The sequence below is a fragment of the Poecilia formosa genome, unplaced genomic scaffold, assembly GCF_000485575.1.
Source record: "Poecilia formosa unplaced genomic scaffold, Poecilia_formosa-5.1.2 Scaffold16, whole genome shotgun sequence".
Taxonomy (NCBI): Eukaryota; Metazoa; Chordata; class Actinopteri; order Cyprinodontiformes; family Poeciliidae; genus Poecilia; species Poecilia formosa.
Genome location: NW_006799955.1, coordinates 1465211 through 1489858, shown reverse-complemented (window position 1 = coordinate 1489858; position 24648 = coordinate 1465211). Strand labels below are relative to the sequence as shown.

Genomic DNA, 24648 nt, shown 5'->3' with positions numbered 1-24648 from the left:
TACCTCGTAGGTAGTCTCTTGCCACAGCACAACAAGACCCAAATACTCCAAGGATTAACGTGAAATGTTCTCTATAGTGGCAGATCTGAGTTTGAAAGTCATGACTAGGGAACAAGACATCACCAAACCACCAACTCCCCACTGAGCAATTTCCAGATCTGGAAGCAGAGACATGTTTCTCTGTCCACAGACCTCCCAGGACAGGACCTCACCAGCAGGCTGTCATAATGACTAAAAATTACCTTGTAACTAAACAAGGTCATCCTGTCATTTGGACACTACGGAAACAATGACTTCTAACATGATGCCTCTGACTTCCTTGGCTGTTTATTTATTCTGCACACAAACCAAAAAAGGAGGCCAGTTCACTTAAAAAGTTTGCAACTTTAGTTACCCCACCCTTGTACACAAACAGATAGGATCTTAAAGCACTTTAATTAGAAAAAGAAAACAAGATAAGAAAGCAAGATCGTACAGAAAACAAAACAAGCAAGCAAACAAACAGAAAGAAACAGAAGGAGCTGTTCAAATTTTCATTTTTTTTCCCCAGGAACAGTAAATGTCAGATGAAAAGGGTTGAAAAAAAAAAAAAAAAAAACACATTTGGCTCCGGCTCCATTTCTTTTCTAATTATGCTGAATTCAGAGCCTTTGAAAAAGCTCTTCTGTTTGTTTACACTGTGATTTGCAAACAGCCTGTGATACTTGCAAGGATCTTAATATGCCAATTACGTCAGTACTAATTGTGCGGCTTGCACTGCACCACAATTGTAAAGAAGCAATTTTCAAGAACAGTTAGGCAGACATCTGAATTAGACCATCAAATAAATTGCATTTCAGAATATATCAAGCACCAATTTGCAGTAGGTATGGTTACCCTGTACGAGGATGCACCAATATTTTTGAAAAAAATAATTGATTCCAAACTAAAGAAAAGATTAACGTATCATACATTCTCTAGTTAAGGTAAGGATGTTATGAAACTACAGTTAGAAAGCAGGGAGGAGCTGACAGCTCTGCTGAGCAAATATCAGGTTACACCCCCATGGGCAAATGTACAAAGCTGTTTCTGGATGCCAAATGTGTGCCAACCAAGCAAAAACTCAAGTGGCATCAGACTCCATTTAAACGAGGTACTATGCAATTAGTGGAAGGTCCGCCCATATTTATGCAAAGTATAGATTGGTAAAAGTTGAGAGCTGTTCTTGTTTCACAGTTTCCACAAAAAAAAAAAAAAAAAAAAAAAAAAATGCTGGAATCTGCAGGTAACTTTCTAGCTTGAGAAGGAAAAGAGAAAAAGCAACCTCCTGCGCTGCTGTCTTTACATACTGTGCAAGATGGATGAGACGTGCTGTGGAATCTCTGCCTCGCTTGCTGTGGCGAGGGTGAGACGAAGGACCAAGGGGAGGCGAGGTAGAGTGGGAGGAAGAGGCAGGAAGTGAGTGTACAGCCAGCATCCCATGATATAAATCTAGACCCCTTTTTTTCCTTTATCAAGTTAAATTTTCGGAACGTAATTCTGCACAAGTGTTTTGGTTTCTAATACAATTGTCAGCTTGTAGAGTATAAAACAATCCGATAGTTTTTAACTTCGATCAATGCTTTTTATCTTGGAATTAATCGATTAAAGATGCGTCTTTCCACTGTCAACGATCTGCAGTGGCACATTAAATCCAACTTATTGATTTTTGAGACATCATTCTGACATGATCCCTCCACCCTGCCTGGCAATCAAAAGAATTTCAAAAGGGAAAATATTTTTCACCATGCTGCATCACATGATAACCTAGTGAGTTTGTAGAAGAGAGGACAACTGGAAATCTTCTTGAGATGTGATGGTGTTTTAAATGAAGGCTGTCAGAATCTCTAATGACCCTCATGACCAAATAGCTGAGATGTTTCATTTGCCAATATGATATTTTTAACTCTTAAATGCACTGTGGTGTCAGAGCTCCGCGTTATAATTAAATTAACTTAAATTCATTATTGACACCTAGTTTTTAATTTTAGCTGATCATAACACACAAGCAAGAAAAGAAATGTGTATTTTACAATCAAAGATGGTGAAAAAAATAAGAGGAAAGCTTTCCAAACTCTGGTGGCTTATCAGTAACTCAAAAGACAGATGAAACAACTCGGCTGAAGGAAAGCAGATAGGTCTCTCAGAAAGAAAAGACAAGGCGAAGAGAAAAGCAGGGGAATAAGAATAAGAGATGATTGGCTTGGCTGGTTCCCATGGGAGAGGTACTCCTGCATTGCATTCGAAAACTACGTACTTGTAGAATTAATGACTCTCATTTATGTGGAGTACATGAAGTCCAGCCCGCTGTGGCACCGGTGACACACTGAGACAAATTTTGCAGGGCGTCGGTTTTGCAGGGCTTAGATAGGCCACTGGCCAGACAGAGGAAATCTGATTATCAACATGACACAGCCATTTGCAACTAGATACATTTTGTCCCATTTTGGACTGAAGGTTTTTTTTTTTTTTGTTGTGTTTTTTTTTAACAAATCGGACTTACTGGATAGAAATATGGAGACTGAAAGTGACAAGACGTAAAATTACAGCAGGAAAAAAATGGTTAGTTTTAAACCTTAATGTTTAAGTTCATGATATGAAACAACCTTATTTGTTCTGTCTTGCTGGAAAAGGACTGCGGGAAAAAAAAAATGGAAAAGGTAATATTACTCTGGGCTCTACCTCTTTACCGAGATTGATGTCCACTTAAATTCAGTCTATGTCAGCCAGCGGTAACCTCCAGTAGACAAGGACAAATAAGGAAAGTAAAGAGGCCCATTTATGGCTCTTTGGCTGCAAAGAGTTTAGCAGAATGAAAAATGGCCTCCAACGTAATTCTGATTCTGCAAAGCATTGCTCATCTGTACTTCACCTGACTAACTAATAGTGCTGTGAGACAAACAAATAAGGGAGGGAAGGAAAAATAATAGTGTTCACAAGGTCACCATAAACAAACAACATTGATGTGGTCACAGAAAGAAAAAAGAAACAAATATTACCACCAGATGCTAATACTAATAAAACAGTTAGTATTAGTGCTACTGCTACTATAACACCTGCAACTAATACAACGAATCACTACCATTCCTACTGTTACTCTGATTACTAATCCAAATAGTACTGCTACTGTGAATGACATCGCTACAATTAGTATTACTATTGAAATTACTTATTGCTCCTGCAATAGCTAATTTGCAATGACTACTTTGACTACTTCTACTGCTGTGAACACCAATGCTACTACCAATATTGGTACCATCAATGCTGCTATTACTGTGACATGTACTGCTACAACATCTAGGAACACACATACCGAAACTTAAACTGTAACTAGGGTTAGAAGTATCACCTGTATTACTACTACAACAACTACAATTACAGTGAGTGTGAACATTACTACCACTATGAAAACAAGTCCTACAACCGCTCCCCCCAAAAAACCCCTACCACCACTAACCCATCTGGTTAGCTTTAAATTATCTGTTGTCTGCCTACTAATCTGTAGTATAAACTTTCTTTAGTTGAAACTAAAACATAAAGGTTCCCAGATCCTGATTTGTCAGATCCCTGCTGTAGTTTTTTTTACTTCCTTCCTAAAAACTGAACTACGTAGAAAAGTTGCCTGCCGATCTGCATATCAGCGGATTAATGTGTGCGCGTTTGGGAGAGTAAATTGTATTGTACTGTAAAGCGCTTTGGGTGGTAAGTATGACTGGAAAGTCCATTTACCATTTAAATGCTCTTTTACTGAGAATTCCTATAAACACCCACGTTTTGAGAGTGAATAATGGAAATCCACAGAAAGGTTTTGGGTTAATAATATGAATAAATTACCTCTGCAAAGACATTTAGGCTAAAACTGGGTTAATTATAGTCAGGATATCAAAGCCTTGTAAGAAGTTGAAGACACGTTTCAGATGTATAACAGACACTGCTAGCTGATATTGGAGAAACTAATTAAGCAGTGCCAGGCTCTCATAAACTCTGTGCTACAACCATCCACACAAAAAAGAGCAGCAGTATGAAAGTTGTTAAAATAGATCAAATAAAATTTTATTTGTATAGCACATTTCAGCAACAAGGCCTTTCAAAGTGCTTTACACCATAAAAACACAAAAATCAACAACTGAAACACATCATTTTCCCCAGGCCTGTTAGTACACATGAAAATGTTGGTTAGCGTTTCATTAATTATGCTACAAAAGCAACTCGAAGCAAGTGGGTTGCTAGTCTAGATTTAAAAGAACTCAAGTGTTTCCACTGTTTTATAATTGTCCAGAAGTTTGTTCCAGATTTGTGGTGCATAGGAGGATAATTTTTTTAAGCAGACCTGTGAAGACACTGTTGCAGTAATCAATGCAACTAAAGATAAACACATGGATACGTTTCTCTGGATCTTGGTGAGGAATTAGTCCTCTAATCTGGGAAATGTTCTTCAGGTGGTGGATGGCCGGCTTTGTAATTGTCTTTATGTGGCTCTGAATAGTTGTGGTTTGAAATTATGATTCAACATAAAATATCACCAATACTTAATCAAATTTTTACCTGGGTTTGTGGCTGACAGGCATTTTGATGGACCATCCCTGTGTGAGGAAAGCTGCTTATGTGTCAAGAACCTGAACAATCAAGTATAAATGAAGCCGACAAAGAGCTTTTGTTCAGAACGAAATATTACTGTGGTGTTAAAAAGGTAACAATCATTTAGAGAAAAAAAAAGTGATGTAATGTTTCATGGTGCAGTCATCCAAGAAATATCAACAGTTATGGCCACAACCTGAGAGAGTGTTTGTTAACAACTTATTTTCACAAAGTTTTGAGTGTCAGGATTTACTGTGAATTGACCACCATAAATCGCCATGAAGAGTATTCAGAAGAAACTTTTTACGCGAGTATTAAAAGTTAATTTAAGCCCAAACACCGTAATTTGCACTGTATTTTAGCCATGGTTAGCTTAGGGCACATTGTTAACAAAGACAAGGTAGGTAGCTGATGTTATTTGAACTGAATTTGAAGAATAGGGTGGATGAAATTAACAGTAAAGCATTAAATAGCTTCTTAGGTTGCTATAAGATCATATTCAATTTAAATATTTACTTATAATCATGGAAAAATGGTTCAATTTCAGTAGAGAAAGCATAAGCATTCCCAAGAAAGCTTTGAAGAAGATTCCGATAACATACAGGGCTGTCACTGGAGCAGAGCTAGCTCAGGAATGGAAGGAGGAAGGTGTGAATGATTCAGTTTGCACGGTGAGGCAGAGAACTTTGAAAACTGTTTTTGGTCAGGTCTCGCCTGAAAAACAGATCTTTAATCTCAATGAGCTATTCCTGGGTAAATAAAAGCTGCAAAGAAACACCCATACTGGCATGGGGTGAACAGGGATAGGAAAGAAGTCACATCTGTGAAAAGTAAAATAAATTAATACAAAACACATCAAGCAAAGACTCTGCACAAAATATGAGGACTGGACCAGAGAGCACGGGGATAAAGTCTTTTTTTTTTTCTTTTTTTTTAAAATTCCAGATAATAAACAAATCAATATCAGCATGATGCCAGACTAAGATCTGGTAATGAAGCAGAATAAGTAAAATCTTAAAAAAAAAAGAAAAAAAAAAAATCACCATTTCATTTCTGCAGCTTTGCAAATTTTGATTATAGCATGGTCACACAATAAGCTGAAAACAATATTGACGACCAATCGTTGTTGCTTTGTTGTTCTTTGAACGGGAGAAGCCCAGCTCACTAGACAGCAAGTGTGACTCACAATGTAAAGTGGAAAATTAAAGTAGCATCAGAAATAGAGCTTCAGCGCTAAACGTATGAGGCAGCATGGTGCACTAATGAGCTGTTCAGGATCAGATCATGTCAGTAATTGCGTACAAGATTTCATAGAGATTCAGACACTGACTGCTGACAGGGAATGGGCTTTACATGTTTTTTTTTTTTTTCCCCCCCTGCAAAATTGTTGAAAATGTTCAATTACTACAGCAAAGCCCAAAAATTAATAATTAATCACTACCAAAAATGTTTTAACATTTTTCTTTGCATCACATATAGTAAATAAATGACTCCATATGTTAGAAGATGAATGTAATCAACAAAAAAATAAATAAATTAATTAAATTTTACACTTCTCAAAATATACATCTACTCTGTCTTTGATATGCTTCTTTGTTCATTACAGGTATGTTGTTCATTTACTAAAACCAGCTTGATATTCAGCACATAAAGCAGATGCCATCTTGCTTGCGTTTGCTGAATTTTAAGCTGTCTTTAGATGCAAGACTCTGGAATAACCTTGCACTCTGTATTAGCAAGTAGTATTAGATGTTCTCCACAAAAATAAAGCATGCGAGAATGATCTTATATTTAATGGATGGTCGAGTTATGTAATCAAAAGCCACGAGAAGAAAACCATATATTTCACAGTTAGGTGAATTCAGAAACATCTCTTAATATGTGGTTATTTCACTAGCTGAAAAGTCAGTGAAGAAGTCAAAGGAGCACATTCCTTCAATTAAATTCATTTAGAGTCACTTTACTTAGACTAAATAGTACATAAATAAAAAGCATAGCTTGTGAAATAATTCATCCTGCCACTTCTTAGAAGTATGTGTAGATTTTGAGTTGCCTTGTTTTGTTTTGTGTGTATTGGGGTAAAGAGTGTTAAATTCACCTTGTTCTATTTCTTTATGTAGAGATCGGCAACAGTTGTATCATTTATTGTTATTAGCAAAAAAATAAAAAATACATAAATAGAGTGGAAAAAAAATTGTCATTTATTATAATGAGAAAACTTAAAACCAGCAGCACATTTAGGATTGTTATTTTACTTATTTATTGAGCTGTTGGTTCCATGAAAGTATCAACAAAAGTCAACATAATTGAAAATATGTTTTTATAAAAGTTACACACTGCAGCTTTAACGGTAGCATTTGTATTTGTGGGCCTCTACAATCTATTGGCAAAAAATATATTTTATCAATGCACATTGATTATGTAAACTGTGGCATGATTTTTCTAAGTATAATCAGCGGTAAATAGCTGATGAAGGGAATTACATAAAAACATGCAGATTTTAGTATTTGTTCTGATGTTCTACAAAGATGTTAAGTAAAAAAAAAAAAACAATTAAACTGTACAAACTCTAGAGTTATAGTTCGGCTCTGTTAGGTTCAGGCTTAAAGTAATCCTTAAATATTACAAACAAGTTTCTTCAGTTGAGAAATAATGTTTAACAGTGAGGCTTCTCTATAACAAAAAACATGCACACAGGAGTTAATAAATGTTTTTTTTTTTTTAAATAGTTACCCAACAACTAATCCGAACAAAGAAATATGTAGGAATAGGGTCATCTGTAAAATTTAAATATTATTAGAAATGCGGCATGTAAATTGGCTAAATTGTACAGTTTTACATTCTTGTCAGAAATCACTTTCAAACAGAAATATTTATTTGAGTCCCAAGACAGCTAGAACCCATCGAGACAGATGGGTTCTAGCTGGTTAAGATGCACTTAACCAGCATCAATCTATCAGAGTGAGACAGGTTTACATCCTTATGGTGAAGAGGATGGGATTTAGAGAAATTACATTTTTACATGTAAACACTCCAGCATCCTTGTAAGCAGAAGCTGTTTGTGCCGTCTGAGTTTCGGCCATTGACTGACCAGTTAAGTGATCCTTTGTTGCCAATGCTTTATTCATGAGGATTAGTTTCCACAAAGGGAAGGTTTTGCTGCCTTGAAATTAAATAAACAGGTTGCAGCAGGATCCAGTTACCAAGTGAAACAAATCAGCTAATTAAGAAGAAATGAGCAGATAGAATCGATGCAGATTGCTTCCAGTGGTGACATGCCTCTCCGGGGGGAATAGTAAAAGCCTGTAAACACCAGCGCAACAAGACAGGAAAAAAAATAAAAAATAAAAAAATATATATATATATGTATATACAAGCATATTAAAGACTGGCAGAGTCGACCAGTTCACTTCAGACTTTTAAAGGACTGCGAACGTGCCAGAGGAAAAATAAATAAATAAATAAAAAAAATCATCACAGGAATCAGAAGCTTGTCAGCAGAAAAAAAAAATATGACAAATAAAAGTCAGAACTGCAGAAGACAATATTTTTCAATAGTCCTTGTGAATGATATGCAAACCACCTGGAAGGCAGGAGACCATAAAGGAGAAAGGAGGGTGGCAAATAACAGAAACAATGGCAAAAACATCCTGACATTTTCAAGAAAAACAACACAGATGTTGAACTGATAAAAGAGAAACAGGAATACATGATCTAAGCGATGAGTATAAAAGATATCCATGGACTGGATACCCAGAGGACTTAGCTGTACATAAACATGGGAATTCTGATCACATTCAGATATGACACACAGATGGACAGCTGTACATAATAATAAGTAGTTAATCTAACAAGAATCTAATCCCATTTTAATTGCATCAAATTCAATATGGGCTACTTTTTGCAATGCATGTTCATTCTATGTAACAGGGTACTGTATATAAATTGCAAATACACTTAAAGTTACCACTACGGCTTGAAACTTTGTTTCAATATTTTATGCACTAAGCAAGTTTTAGGGTAAGTCAGCAAGGATTATGTCCTCCTGTGGGAAAAAATGGATTAGTTACTGGCTACTCAGCAGAGTGCATTTAATTAGTAGTTCAGGCTGGATTTGTTCAAAACAATATAAAGTAACAAAGTGAAAATCGCAGTATGGCTTTAAAAATGTGTTTAGGTTTTTCCTATGTCATGTATGCTAAAAAGTTTGTTTCTGATAGATAATGAGACAGGTGTATCTCAAAAGTTCAATAAAACAATGTAAAATGACTACTAATTAAATACAATCATCTGTTTTTGTAAGCATAACAAATGATTTTTACCTTTCCCAAAAATTGGTGGAAAAACTCTGAGTGGCGCTACAGCCATCAAACGCTTCTTACAGTTGCTGACCAGATTTGTGCATGTTTGTACTAATCTTTTGATGACTGTTTTCACCAATTAACTTCATTTGAGTCTGGAAGGCCTCATTTCCATCACCCTAATGAAATGAATCGTTTCCTCCACAAATTCTCTATCATAATGAAGTTTGGATTCCCACAAGGGCCAGTCCAAAATCTTAAAAGTGACTTCTAGTCTGAAGAAACACGACGGCAAAAAATTACTTTCAACGTTTACTTGGGGCATGAATAATTCTGGGATTAACTTTAGGATTTTGAGTTGGGAAACTTTCTTGCATCTGATATTGAAGTGAAGCCACTGGTCCAGTCTTCATAGTCCTGGGATGTCACATGTCACATTTTACTTGATGGTACTTAACAACCCAAAAAGTTATTGCACATTTTGATAATAACTTGTACAAACAGTTAAGCCCAAAGTTATTCACGCACCTGGCAGCTTTGCATTTAATTTCACCACCATGTTTCTTCTGTAAGGAAGTGATTTTAACAAATTGGAGTGTCTGCCAGAATCTGACAGACAATCTTTGGAAGGAGCTTAAGATTTACGATGGCTATGGGAAGGAGGTCTTCCAAACACAAAGAGCAAGAGCTCTACCAGGAAAATTAATTATCAAAAAAAAACGGTGGAAACATGAAACATTTCAAGAACTGCCTTGAGTTTGTAAATTTACTCCATTTAATTGTCAAGTGTGTTTAATTTAAATTCTTGAGTAATTTTGTTATTGACTGTAGCAGATTATCAGACCATCTCATCAACATTTCCTATCTAAAAAAGGTCAGAGTTGATAGATCTGAACTCTATTGAACCCATGAATCCCGCTGTCAACAATCTGCAGTGAGTAGACTGTAGATTGTTGATTATTAGAGTATTATTAGTGTTCTCACTACTGAGCGGAACAGTCAGTAGCTCTGCAACTGAAAAAAGGGACTGCATAAAAGAAAGGATCATGTTGATGGTTATTTTGTGATTACAAACTTATAAAAAAGACCTGGTTTATTTGTGTTTATTCAAGAATATAACCAAAACTAACATAAAAAGCATTTTGGATTTAAAAATACTGAATTCAGGTGGTACTTATTAAGGCATCATGACTGGACTGTAACCCAAATAACCTCCTTGTTATACCCAAGCTGAATTAAGGTAGAATCAGTACATATGTTTGTCGTAAGTGTAGTTTTTGAATAGTATTTTTTAGAGAATTTACAATAACATTTTTGGGGTTAAACTGCCCTTTAAAAGGTAATTCTAGCAACAACAAAAAAAGTACAGTAAACATATGATAAATATTTTATATATAAATATATATGTAAAATAAAACCAGACATGAAAATTTGGTCTAAGAATGTTGCCTGTCCTTTATATAAAAGGGTCTTAGCAAGAAACAGAGCCAAACATAAAACTTAAACACATAGAAATGAAAAGGCAGAGCAGTGCACTTTTGTTTCCCCATAATCCAGAAGTAGAATATATTTTCAGGCATTTCTGATTTTTTATTTTTTATTTTTTTCACATTTCTGAGGAAAACTCCTGCTTTTATACCGTATATGTCTTAGTTTGCCTCTGGCTATGCCAGCCTCTTTCAGCACAATACTCTTATTAGAGATGAGGTGAGTTAAAGCTTTGCTTTAATGTGGATTGGCATGTTTTTTTTTTTTGTTCAGTTTCTCTCATACTTTTGAATTTTTCTAACAAGCGGGTGCAACATTGAGGGGGGCGGGGGGAATGCTCCTCTAAGAGAATGGATGAATTTTAATTTTCCAAACATCTCTGCTTCTCTGGTCAGTGGAGTCGATACATGATGTTAACCTTAACATATGCAAAGAAAATAAAAACTAATATAGCGCACTGTACCTTGTATGACTATTCCTTTGGGTATTTCAGGCCTCATAAAACTGACTTTATGCCGCAGGATTTGTATCAGCATGCAGCTCGGCCAAAAGGCATTTCTATATACCTTTAATTTGTCTGTCTTTGAAAAACAGGTAAGAGTTTTCCTAACAATTTAACACGTAGAGCCAAGTCAAAGTTTTTTTTGTGCTCAGATCTCAAGTTAATTGAAAATCATTCAGCCTGTAATGAGCATGAAATGCCAGAGTCGAGACATATAGAACTGGCATTTCCTCTGCACCAGGGAACAATGATCCAATTGACAAGAGCGCTGATAAAGACAAAAAGAACAGTGCTCGGGATTAATGGCAGTCATGCAAAAGTTTCCAAATTAATTCTTTATTGCTTCTCACTGGAATAAATGTAAAACATTTCTGAAAACATCTGCTTTTGAACAAAACACTTGCAGCTATTGAAGGCTGCAACACAACCCGATGTTTGAGTTTGAATACTTAAAACTAATTCCTATATGAATCCGTTGATTCATTGGACGTGTGAATCAATTTCAGTGTGCATAATGTTTATGTGCATGAGCTTCAATGCACTAGAGGCAAAGCAAACAATGCAAGCTGGCATTAATGACACAGTTCCTTTCCAGACACTTCATTGAGTGAACCTGCAGTACTGGGTTGGCCCTTTTTTATACTTTAGAACTATCTCAGTTATTCACTGAATAGATTTAACAAGGTGCCAGAAACATTCCTCTAGAGACGATGGTCTATATCAACATGACAGCATCAGATAGTCTTTTGGCACCTGTTCACAATTTTATTTTGTTTATGTTTTTAACCAGATGAGTTAGACATCCCATTCCACCAAGCTACAAAAAAGTGCTCTGCCAGGTTGAGATCTGGTGGCTGTGGAGGTCACTGTAAGTAAATTCACTGTCATGCTCAGGATACCAGTTTGAGATCATTTAGGCCTTGTGACATAGTGCAGCAGCCTGCTGAAAGTACCAATCCAAAGATTTATGCAATGTGGTAACACGAGACAGGCATGGTCATCAACAATACTTAGGTTGGCATGCTCAGCTGGTACTAAAAGGCCCAAAGTGTCCCAGAGAAGTACACACCACTAGCCTCTGGTTCTAGCACCAAGGTGTAGTGTTCATACAAGTCAGGATACATGATTTCATTTCATGATTTTTATGTCAAAATTAGACCATAACATCTTGATGCTATTAACACCCATATGACCAGGTCAACATTTTCCCTGTCTATTTTTACCCAGTTTTAGCGAGTTTGTGAGGAGAAATGCACTGAAACTGGTTGCCATGGTAACAATTTCCCTGTGGTATGTTAGCAAAGGAAGCTAGTGGAAACGCTTGAGCTTTTTCTAATTATTACTTAACACTAAGCATTGAGCAAGTTGAGTGGATAACACTGTAGGCCAAGTACTGTGCAACACATGTTGGAGCTAATACCAGCACCTCCTGCTGGCTCATCTGCAGAGACTCAGAGGTAATTGGCTCAGGAAGGGGGGGGTGGGGAAGAACAACTTTCCAGTCACCTTTCAGTGAAAAGTCAGAGAGGGCAAAAACTGTAGCCAAGGCACTCACATTTTTCAGATGCCTTATTTATGTTGTGGAGTATGTAAGAGGTCTTTTTTTTTTAACATAATGAAACCTCCTACGCACCAATCAGAATTAGAATTTATCTAAATCTCTTTTGTTGCTTTAACGTCCCATATGAGATTTTTTTTTTTTTTCCTCCACTGATTCATGTTGCTGGCTGTGGCAAGAACATGAATCAGCCTACTGAACTGCGTGCCTCTTGGGACCCCTGGATTTGTTTTTAAAGTAGGATCAATGAGTTGCTGCCAGATGTGTACCGTCTCCCATGTTGTGATATTACCTGATTTTCCTCTGCAAACAACATGACAGCAACAAACCTTCCAGAGCCATCAAAGAGGCGTGTAAGATGCTGAAAAAAATGTGCAAAACTTCTAAGGTTGCTGAATTATTCTATGAAAATGAAGTTGACTATGTTCTACTGTCAACATGAATATATTTAGGTGATTTTATGACTCCGTCACCTTAATTTCCTTACCATTTTTCTAACAGTGTCCCTTCAAACTGCAATGTAGGTGCAGAGTCCCCTCACTGTAGTTTGTAGTAGTAGCTCTGCCTACCATTTCAAAAATGACATGGTAGATAAAACATCTGATTATGCCCTACTAGGTCAGGGAAAGGTTTAAGTGTTTATTTTATGAAGGCTGAAGTAGTTTCATGTGAGGTGCTGAAGATGCTCACCAAGGATCTACTGATAATAAACCTGCTACCATTTATTTTTTAAAGCTCCTTAATCCATTCTAAGGTCAGACAAGGTTTTCCTTTTTAACATTTAGCCTCATGTTTGACTAAATACCCCCGTGTCTGTGTGTGTTACTGCACAGAAATTGTGAATTAACCACACCTTCAATATTGTGGCCTGCTGTCTGTATGCAGCCCACACACTGATTAAGGGGAAGTAATTTGTCAGTTGCATACATACTTGATGCAGGTCAATACTTTTATTGTTGCAAGATTGTCACCGATACAAAATCTTTTTCAAAAGATGCAAAGTAAAAGTCATCATTTTATTTGCTGACCTTTCTTGATTTTTCTGGGTTTTCATTGGACTTTCATAAAGAATAAATAAAATCCAGCGTCAAAACATTTTGGTTGAGCTATTAGCTCTGCTATGAGCTAATAAAGCTGTGAGTTGCACTTGATGCTACTGTTCAAATACCACACCGAAATATAAGGAAGCAAATTGAAATCTAATAATTTATCATTTCTGCTTCGGACTTCAGCTGTATGCTGCCACTGTGCAGCCGCTCACAATGCAAAATATAGAAAGGAAAAGTAAAAGTATATATATATAAACTCCTTGGTCTTTTTGTAATTCAACCTTGGAGGAGAAGTCTAAATTCTTTCATAATTTGGCAATTTCTGCACAGATAAAACCTGATTGAAATTCTATTAAAACCTCCGTTTTTTCTAAACACAAAGAGAAAAATACAGCCTAACCTGAAATGACAGAACTCAAGGAGAATCAGCTCAGAGTCTTTGCTGTGCTCCCACCTTTCAGAGTTAGTTCTGACTCACTGGTCCATACCGTCCCAAGGTATTAGACAGTATGGACCAGTGCTGACCTGAAACTTGTATCAAGACAGGCAGAAAAAAACTGAATCACACTCGGGGGACAACAACAAACAACTGCTCAGAGGTGTGTGAGCCCATCTATCAGGTAGCTGACTGTACGATTGCTCTCTGTTGCTAATGTTGCAATGAATCAGGCTGATGTGTTAATTTGCTAATGCACACTTAATGAGCTAAACATGACACTGACATACGGGGGGGCTCCGTTACTGTGCTTTTCTCCCACAGTAACCAAATATCACTTCAGTAGCGAGATGCAACCTGAGGATTCCTACCACTTAGCATGCAATGCACAGAACTGTTCCAATATTTATGCTCCAATATTATTCCATCAAGCAGAAGCATGAAATGATTGGTGCCTAATTTATTCTGTAACATGAAAATGACCCCAAACAAGCAGCCAGGAGTGAACTATTTCCAGTCACAAGGAGAACAATGAATTCTGCAACAGATGGTAGGTCCCGACAGAGCTCTGATCTCGGCATCAATGAGTCAGTGAGGGATTACATGAGCTGAGGGAAGCCAGCGAGACTCACTAAATCCATGGAAAACTGAAAAAGTTCTCAGAGCAGCACGGAAGAACCGAAATTCAGCAGAAGCATACCAAAGGGAAACAACTAATTACTAAAGAAAAAAAAATCATACCAGTTATTCATAGAAATATTCAATAATTTAGCAACTGGCATATGTACAGTAAAGAGATAAACATCTATTGTTTCTTGTGTGTTAAAATGTTGGTAGTTTAGTCGGATTTTGATTAAAATCCCTTTTTCACCTGTAAATGGTGCTTTAAATAAGTATTAGTTGGATGGAGAGAGAAATTGATATAATTTACAGTAATCAGATCTAAAACCATTTTTGGAGCCCAAATATCTGGTAAAGTTAACAAGAAATCCCAGATTCTTAAATCACTATTTTTTTTTCTATTAACAGGCAGAAAATATAACTATTATTAAATCTAAAGATGAAAATATCTAAGCAGTCTTAGCAATCAAATATAAGAAAATGAAAAAAAAAAAGTGCTTTGTGACTTTTTCTCCCCCGATAAATCATCGGAAAGTTGCATAAAATTACTGTCATAAATGCTAAAAGAATTGTATTTTTCAGGTGGAAATTCAATCGGCCACAGATTCTCAAGGTTGCCACTTCCCAATCACATATTTCTTTGTAGAGCTCAACAGGCCAAGGACGTTTGACAGAATCATTTGATGTTCTATCAAATCTTCTTGAAATATATAAATATTACATGTATATTTGTATTCTCTGCACCCAAACTGACAAGTTTCTTCTGAACTTCTGTCCAGTTTACTTGACATTCCCCTGCAGTGCAGTTCTTTCCTATAATCAGTCACCATTTAGCACAGCAGGAGAGCAGAATCCCATGAATAAAATCTTTTCATGCAGAAAAGAGTTGAGAGAAGAATGACAGAAAAAAAAAAAACAGCACCTTTTTGACATCTCGCTCGAAGGCCAGGCGTGAATTTATGGGTGTGATGTTAAAGTAAAAAAACCAGCACAACCCAACACCAGCTGCGATATTTGGAAGATAAACAACACAAAACAAATATGTTGTTTTAGAATTGCAGGTATCAACTATAGCAACATCTAGTTGAGGAAACTGGTAACAAGCGACAAATTTGGTAACTGATATATACTGTCAGCAATGTGTCATTTTTTGGCTAATAACAGCTTGAGATAACTGGTTGTAGTTTGTAAAAACTCTCTGACCCGTGTCCAACCCCAGTCCATTCTTCTTGTGCAAATCTCTCAGGCTTCTTCAGATTTGACGTCTTTCAGGCATAGAAGCTAATCTTCAGTATACTCCAGATTTTTAATGGGACTCAAGTCAGACCTCTGAGCCAGTCAGTCGGTAATGTTCATTACGGTGTTGCTGCTAACCGCTTTAGGTTTCTTTCGATATCTTCATATGATTTTTCATGATTCCTTCAATCTTCTCAAAATCCTCAGTTCCAGCCGTACTGACGTCAGCTAGCACCAACACTGTATCCTAAGGGTTGTGAGTACAGTGATAATACCATATAGATAAGACTTAAAAGAGAGAAACCTCTAGCCATTTTTAAGCTACTTTTGAGAGCTAGAAAAACAATATTGTAAATTAAAGGGTCCGTTACTTCATGAACTCCAGACAGGTTATCCAAATAGATCCATACCGTTACAGATCCCCTTCAATAAATTTTGCAATTAGAGCTTTCTATGGACATATGGTCACATTTAGGTGAGGGGAAATTAAGATTTAGCTGTTTTCTAACTTATGAAAATCAACAAACATTGAATGTCATGTTCTCTTTACAATTTATAAGAGTAGCCAAGATAGAGGACCGCTCTGGCAAGTTATACCAGTGGGAAGCATGAAAAAATATTTTACAAAAGAAAGATATTGATGAACAAAATACTTCAGTAAAATGTTTATTCATTTTAAATGGTTCAAGAGATTGCAGCAACAGTGATTTGCTAATTACTGTCTAATGCCTTGGGACAGTATAATTATTTTTCCATCCATCGTCTTCTTCTAATTGGATATCTTTCACCGGGGTCCAGTTAGGAATCCTAATTAGGCCTCACCTAAGCAATACTCTTCAATTCATTGTGGGAGATACAAGTGTCCCAAATAACCAACGATATTTCACAAAAAAGTTTTCTGAGAAATATTCTTGAAGTTAGGAATTTTTCCCCCTTCTGACTGAATGTGTTCAAATTCTAAGCTTTTTTTCTTTTATTTTTTTTTATTGTCAGATAATTCCACTGAGATACAATAATCTATTTCAAGACACTTTCCAGTTGTTGCAGTAAACGTATTAAAACAATATTATGTTTCTTCGCTTCAGTGCTACTGAAATAAATAGTGGTTGCTTTCTTTCTCATTGAATTTATGTCATTTTGATTAAACATTAGTCCTCAAAGCGCATGAAAAAAAACAAAAAAACATTTGGAATTAACCAAACCCAGCACTGAGAACAGAAGCAACAGTAGTAGCTGTCAAAGTGAAAATTGAATCCAGGAAGTGTCTCATCCTTGAAAGCTCCTGTTATACATCACCTGCTCTGTGCTTCATCTCTGCGTCAACTGCATCCATTTATTAAATACAACCACAGTACAGAGCGGCGCTCCCACAGGGCCGCATATTAACACATGTAACTGGCTCAAATGGAAAGAACAGAACAGCAGGTACAAATGTTAATGACCGGGACAACGTTTGACCTACCGATGTACTGGTTCCACTCTGGATCCAGATCAGCTTGATTTGCCAGGCAGCCCTTCATCACGTTAAGGCAGTAATTCTTGCAGGGTTTTACTCCCGGCAAACCACGACAAAAGGGACAGTACAGCATTTTTGTCAGCCCTCGTATACAAGCTGGAGTGCTGTTTACCTGCAAGGACACAGAGTACAGACAGAAGCTGTCATTAAAGTCTGCATGTGCTCTGGGAGACAGATTATAACCGTAAAGAGCAAATTTTCTCAGATTTTAGTGCCAAAAACAATCTGACAAATAAATCCCAATTTGTCCTTCAGTTGTTCCCAGTAGCGGATGTGTAATTTTGAAGTGCCATTTTTTTTGACCTTTGCGGATAATGGCGTAGGAAGAGGAGCAAGATTAGATTGTAAATAGGAAGCAACTTTTTTTTTTTTAATGAAAATATGTAAAAATGCAAATGTGGCCGCTCGTTGACACCACAGCCTCCTGTGTCGGATTAATTAAAAGTGATAGTTTTGGAGGGTAAAGGGCTGTCGTCGTGGGAAATTTAATTGAAGCCAAACTTAAAGGAATTGAGTGAGATGGGGAACACAACTCACCCATCTCAGTTGGTGACGTCCTCACTACCTATATTTTGTCACAATAACTTATTCATTGATACACGAGTTCAGTGTTACATATATTTTCGGTTTGCTCTCAGCTGCCTTGTGCTCTTGTTCTTTCTTTTACACTACTTTAAAAACAAAAGTCTTCATGAACTTCTCAATTTCAGATGAGGAAATTAATGTAAGTACTTGGAGCTATTAATCTGAATATAGCTGAAAAAACCTGGTTCCAAAGACCTTTTAATCACAATATGTGGCTTTTAAATATACCAGTTTACCACAATTCATATAGATGTTATTTCTGTATTATTAGATTACAGAACATTTAAATACCTGTGCACCCAGTTCTGATATTTGTTGTATCATAAATCAAAGAGGGCAAATATCAACCATAATGAAGGCTGATATATTTTGGGAAAAAAAGCTGTTTATTATTACTTTATCTAAACATACCTTTTTAATCATGTTTGAAATCCCACTGTTCTTCTTTTGCAATCCTTTCAGCTCGTTTCTTATTCAGTGGATTTTGCTTATTGAAACAACACCTGAAACTACCTCCCATCCTATCATATCTCGTTTTAGCAATAGCTGGTGATAAAATACAGGCAGAGTGGGAAGGTGCTAGGTCCTTCTGTAAAATAAAAGCAGCAAATCCATAAAAAAAGTTTCCTCATTAAATGCTCTTAAATTTGCAGCGAGAGAGCTGCATGGACGTTAGACTTAATAAAACACAGTGGCCTTACAACTCCAAAGATGACAGTTTCTGTGAGTTTGCTTTTGAACAAATTTATGGAAATGCTGGTCTTCAGACAAAACCATTAACATGGACAAAGTTCCCACATTTCACACTTTCTAAATAATTGCACCTTCTACTCCTATGCAACTTGTATATGTTTTTTTCCTCACCTCTCTGTAGCAACTTTTTTTTTTTCCTCAGAAAATAAGGTACTTTTGCTTGAAATTTATCAAATGCTTTCTCTGGCTGACTGATAACCATAGCAACAATATCTGGATTTATTAATATTTTTATGTCTTCTGAGAGGCCTAGAAGAAAGCAAACACTTATAACACACTGAATGAGTGGTGCTTCCAATTAGCTGATTCTAATCAAACTGCTTAACCAGGTTGTTTTCTGGAAAAAGAAAACCTCTCTCAGCTTCAAAACAAAATGTTTAAGAATTTTCTAGATTGTTAACATTTTTGACTGTTTTAGTGTTAAATATAGAAATAAGCCAATTTGATTGATCTGCCGATTTTGGGCAGCTTTAGAGAGAACATTGTTAAATGGTTATGTCTAATTGTGTTCGCTGCAAACATGATCACAAACATCTACAAGGAAAATATTCAGGGAATTCAAGTTAAGCTTTATTAGAGCACTAAGCTGCGTGTAAAATTACTGTTTTGCAAACTGTAAATCAATATAAAAATCTCTGAAAGGGCAAATATTATATTAGCTGAAGTTATACAACAGTTTTAATTAGTAAGCCTTATGTTTTAATGTTAAGATGCAGAGGGCCAGATGCTTGCAGTGCTGTTGAGATGGCGTGCAGTGGGCTTGCAGCTATTTTCTTTATTCTATGAAGCGACAACCAGCTTTTTATTCTGCATTTCTCAGTGTGAAAACTTGCTTCTCAATATTAGAGGCTGCTGTGCTCCTACTTTTCCGTTGCTCCTTTAAAAATTCAAAAAGTGGAGCTATGAGCCTTTTATGTTCTTCGAGGAAGAGACGCATAAACAAGTAATGACGTTAATTTGGCTTTTGTTGTCTTCTACAGAAATGTATTAGTTTCAGTTTGTTTTGGTCAAATTCCTGTGCCGCATGAATACTTTGATAATGATAAAGAGGCTTTTTCCAAGGATAATGCTTTTTATGTTAAGGCTGTATGACTCTGCCTTCCTGATAAGCGTGGGAAGATAAAACATGAAAACATTTGCTACAAAAGAATGTATAATCATTAATAGGTTAAATGGCCCTGCTCCAAGAAAGCTTGTGAGGAGCTAACAAATCATCCGTAGAAGCTGAAATTAAACGTTGATCTACCCCCTTTTAAATCCAGTTATAATAAATGAGAAGATTAAACAACTAAATAAATATAAAATGAAATATTTTTTTCAAAGTTGGACACAGCTGTTATTTTTTTAATGGACCTTGCAGAAAAAAAAAAACTAAAGGTCTTATAATGTGGTGAGGTTTATGCTTTGAGCTATGCAAGAATTAATAAGGAGAAGTGGTGTTTTGGCCCTTAGACATAAAGATAGACTCTAGTTTAATCTGTATAGATTCTTTTCTGCGTGATTCATAGAGAGGCAGCCCTATGTGTCTCCATGCAGAGACAGAAACAATTTCAAAATGCAATGCAACTCTTTGCATTTTGAAACTGCAGACCATTGTTGAAAACAAATAACTATTGTTTTATTTAGTATAAAAATACAATTACTATATTTATGTTTAGTTTAAAATGTCCCATCCAGCAAGTGGAAATATGTTTAAAATATTAAGCAAAATTGGCAAAGACCAGTTTTGGCAGACCAGAACTTGACAAAGTTTGGAGCTCAAACATTTTACCCTCAACTTAGATTATTTATTTCTAATCATGAACTGAAACAGTTAATGCAGGCCGACCTAAATAATAATCAAATAAGACTTTCTTTTTTTTTTTTAAGGATCAAGGTTATTTGCTTTTTACTCCAGATATGCTGTTGGTTCTCATAATTGCCTTTAGAATTCAATATTGTTGGTTTTTTATTCATAAATAAATTCTTCATAAATTCAATCAGATTTTAAAAGTGTAGGATTAAATTATGTGCAAAATATAAAGTAGCACCTGTAAAATCGATATCTCCAGTGGTCTAAAAACCACAAGAAAAAAAAAAAGAAAAAATGTTCTAATTAAAAAAGGATTTTATTTATTATCATATATAGGATTTCACATGATAAACCACTCAAATTCAAAGTATCATTCAGCTGTAAAGTGGATAGAAACAAAGCAAAAATCAGTGTGGAGTGCATTTGTATTCTGCCTTCTGTACTCCGATTCTACTGTGCAACTTACTTCCCACATAGAGTCCATCTGTGATTAGTTTAATCTGAGTGTAAATTCTTTTGACGCCTCAGAGGTTTTCTAGGGAACGTCAGAGAACAGATTTACAAACAGCTTCACCCTGGAGAAGTCAATGGTGAAACTGTTTCCCCTCCAAAAGTAGAAAGAATAAATGCATCCCTACCAAAACTATCACCGTAGCTGATGGGTACCTTTCTTGCACGGCCTATCAAATAAGACAATATTGTGGTAAAATATGGTGGAGGCATCATCATGAAGTGGGCATGCTTTTCTTCAGTGGGCACAGGACAAAGGTCAGGATTGATGGGAATGCTGAAAGAAAACCTTTTTGAGGCTGAAAAAGACTTGAAAGTGAGAAAGAGGTTCAAGTTCAACTTCCAGCAGAGCAACGACCCCAAACATAGAGCCAGAGCAACGAGAGAATGGTTTAGATCTAAGCATTTTCATGTTTGCAAATGTCCTAGTTAGAATCCAGACCTAAGTAAAACGGAGAATCTGTGACAAGCCTTGAAAGTTTAAGTTCACAAACTCAAATAGTCAAAGATACACTTCACAAGACATGGACTTGATGGCCCTACCAAATATTGGCATATTGGGATATAAAAGCAAACACAAGTCTCACTTTTCAGATTTTTGAAAATAAAGAATAAGTTAGAACCATACTTTCAGGTGGTCTAAAACACAAAATCTACAAACATACGGTATAACTTGTGGCTGTGACGAGACCAAACGGGAAAAATGTAAAGGGGAATGCATATTTTTCCAAAGCGCTTTGTGGAAGCTGTAGCTGCAGTTATATTTTTCTCACTTCTGCAGCAGAAAAGAAATACAAGTTCGACATCACCCTCTCTAATTCGGTGAACTGTAAATCTCTGCAGCAATAAGCCTGGCTGTCCCGTCTTGGTGGTACCGTGAAACGGTTGCCTCCAGCAGGGTGTCTCTTTTCATTATGCTTTCCCTCAATCTGTCATGATGAGTTTATACGTCACGGATCAAAGGGGCTGCAGTCCCAGACACCTGACCTGCATCCCAGGGTCCCGCTGAAATGTCAAGAGGTGAAGTCGGGACATGCTGGCTCGGTAGGAGCGTGGGGTGTAACCCAGTAAACACGTGCTAACAACACATCCTCTGCGACTGCTCCTAAATGAGCCTCGCAACTGTTACTGTAGATGGGAGGTGAAGCTGAAGTGAAGGAAATATCTTTTAGGTTCACCGAGTTCACTGTGGTGAGGACAGCCTGAAATGAATCGTGGATTATGTGGAGAAGAGCAGGGTATCTGCTTCCTCTCTGTCCGTACGTCTCCGATAATTGAGGGTTACAACATTTCCACTGGCCTCTGCTTCAACTGTACAAAGGCTCGGTTAATATTTATTATATGGCTGATAATTGAATTGAAATGATTGTTGGGGGCGGGGGGGTCAAGTGGGGTAAACGGAACGGCTTGCAGCGTATTGAATCATCGTTTCTTTCAAACCTTAAGATGCCTTTCAGAAACAGCTTTGTTGTTGCTGAATGTGACTTCATCTAAGGCTTAGACTCTTGCTTTTTCTTTTATCTAACTTTTGTAGGTAATCAGAGCTGCTCCATCCCAAGGCTGTGGCACCAACACTATGTTGCATCAAACTGGAAACGACTCCAACACCATGATTAATGGCTTTTGTATGCCGTGTGAACAAATATTAGGCGAGAGAGCAATAAACCTTGATAGCAGAAATGCTTTTCTCTTCACTTTCATTGTCGGGAGAACTCTCCCGAGAAATCCACACACCCTTCAAACCTGTTTTCCAGACAGGGACAGAACAGGCTGTTGTGAGTCTCCCATTTCCTGGAGATGATTACATTAAGAGCGTACATAAGTCAGAAAGAGTGCAGGAATTCATCGAGAAGAAAATTTTTAAGCATGTATTCGTTTAGGATAGGATTTTAATTTCATTTGGGGTCAGATGGTAAATATTTTCCACCCGACTGAGAAACCTAAATCAAATTCAGTCTCTTTAAGGCGACAGGACAAAGCATATTTGCATTCATTTACAATCAAGTAAAAATTTATCTCAATTAAACTGGTAAAGAACTTTACCTTTGACACTCTCTGGGCCACTTCCCGACCTACAGAGAGTCCCTGGACGAATGTGCGAGCAGCGATGAATGCACGGGTAACCTGAGCCTTGAGCTTCTTGGGAACATCTCCAAATGGCTTGAGCTCGTCCGTGTACTTACTGATACACTCCAGATAGTCCTCAGTGATGACGTACTGGGAGTTCAGCAGCGTGAACATGCGCTCCAGCAGCCGGGACCAAAAGTCATTAAGCATTTCCTCCAGATTAACATTCCCTCCCGTGTAGTAGCGCTTGAGCTCGGCAAACAGGTTCTCAAAGACCTCCGCGTTCTGCATATAAGGCTTGCCGTAGGTCCTCACAAACATCTCATTCAGGGACCGCTCCGTGTTCTCCAGAAGCTCCAGGAAGAATTCTGGGATAGGAAAAAAAAAAAAGAAAAGATGGTCATATTCACACATGGAAAAATACGGAAATACAGATTCATTAAAATGACAATAAAGTGTACAAAAATTAAATCCAGATATGCCGATTAATAAAAAATGCACAGCACCCATCACAATTACTATCATCCATTTATGTGCATAGCTATTTCTCATTGTGTATAATTTCAAACTAAGACTCAACTTTGACACTCAAATGTGAACAAGGCAGCAAACACATGTGCAGCTTTACAACCATATTTTTTATTTTTTTTTTACTCTGAATCAAACCTAAAAGCAGAAGTGGATCCTCCTGCATAACCAGCAAGGATGCAGCAGCAGCTTCTGAATGGTAAGTCAACAACGAAACACTTGACTTTTACAGCAGCCATTGTACAGACCCTTCACTTGGGTTGCTATGTGAAAGGTTGCGCTTTGCCGAGTTTGCTAAGTAACGGGGCAATGCCTTGGCGATTGCGACTTCACAGTCGGGAGGTTTATGAAACCGTTTTTTTTCCAGACACCAAATAACGTCAACTTACTGCCAGAAAAAAGTGAGATTTTTATTTGTTTATAGAACCAGTAGAACCGGAAAAAAAATAAAATGTGCAAAAAGTGTATTTTGTGTAATAGATTCCATTTAAGTACGGTAGAGATTTTTTGTTTCTCTGGCAAATGGGCTTTGGAGCTTTAGCTATCGTGGTTTACATCAGTGACTAGCTAAAACGCCAAGAAGTTTTGAATTAAAATGTGGTGAATCTTTTTTGTAATGAATAATGGGCTGCCATTGTAATTAAACAGGATAACAATAGAAAACCTGTGGCCAAATCAACTCAGGTGATGGTTCATTTGACACATCAACCTTCTTCCACGGCCATCTCCACTCTCAGCTAAAACATATAAAAAGCTATGAGGGGAGCTGAAGAAAACAGTATGAGAGAGGATCCAGGACAAATCTGTCTTTCTGAATAAGAAAGACAGATTTGAAAAAAAGTCATGATTTTTCTGGGACCTAAATGTTTTTCCCTTCCATTTAGCAAAATGTTGCAAATTTAATTTTAGTAGCTATGCATAATGTTATTTTGTAGATTTGATTGGCATTCCTTTTAAAAACAATTTTAAAAAAATAAGCTTTCCATTCATTTCGACTGATTAAACGTACAAAATCCACAGGGGATCAAATTATTTTGTCTATGCAATTTTTTTTTTTTTTCCAAAAGTTCCTATATGTGCCCCTAAAGTTTCAGCTTCATTTGCCGAGTT

General features: G+C 36.8%; 1 protein-coding gene across 2 annotated transcripts in view; it reads right to left on the bottom strand.

Moving 5' to 3' along the window:
- The window catches only part of LOC103134251 (glypican-6-like), a 98235-nt gene that overhangs the window by 33663 nt on the left and 39924 nt on the right, over positions 1-24648 (bottom strand). For both annotated transcript variants that reach the window (XM_016668608.1, XM_007546413.2), the window contains exons 3-4: positions 22987-23378; positions 17250-17415 (exon numbers count right to left, since the gene is read on the bottom strand). In XM_016668608.1, the coding sequence (XP_016524094.1) occupies positions 17250-17415; positions 22987-23378 (558 nt within the window). The remainder of the gene's footprint in view (positions 1-17249; positions 17416-22986; positions 23379-24648) is intronic.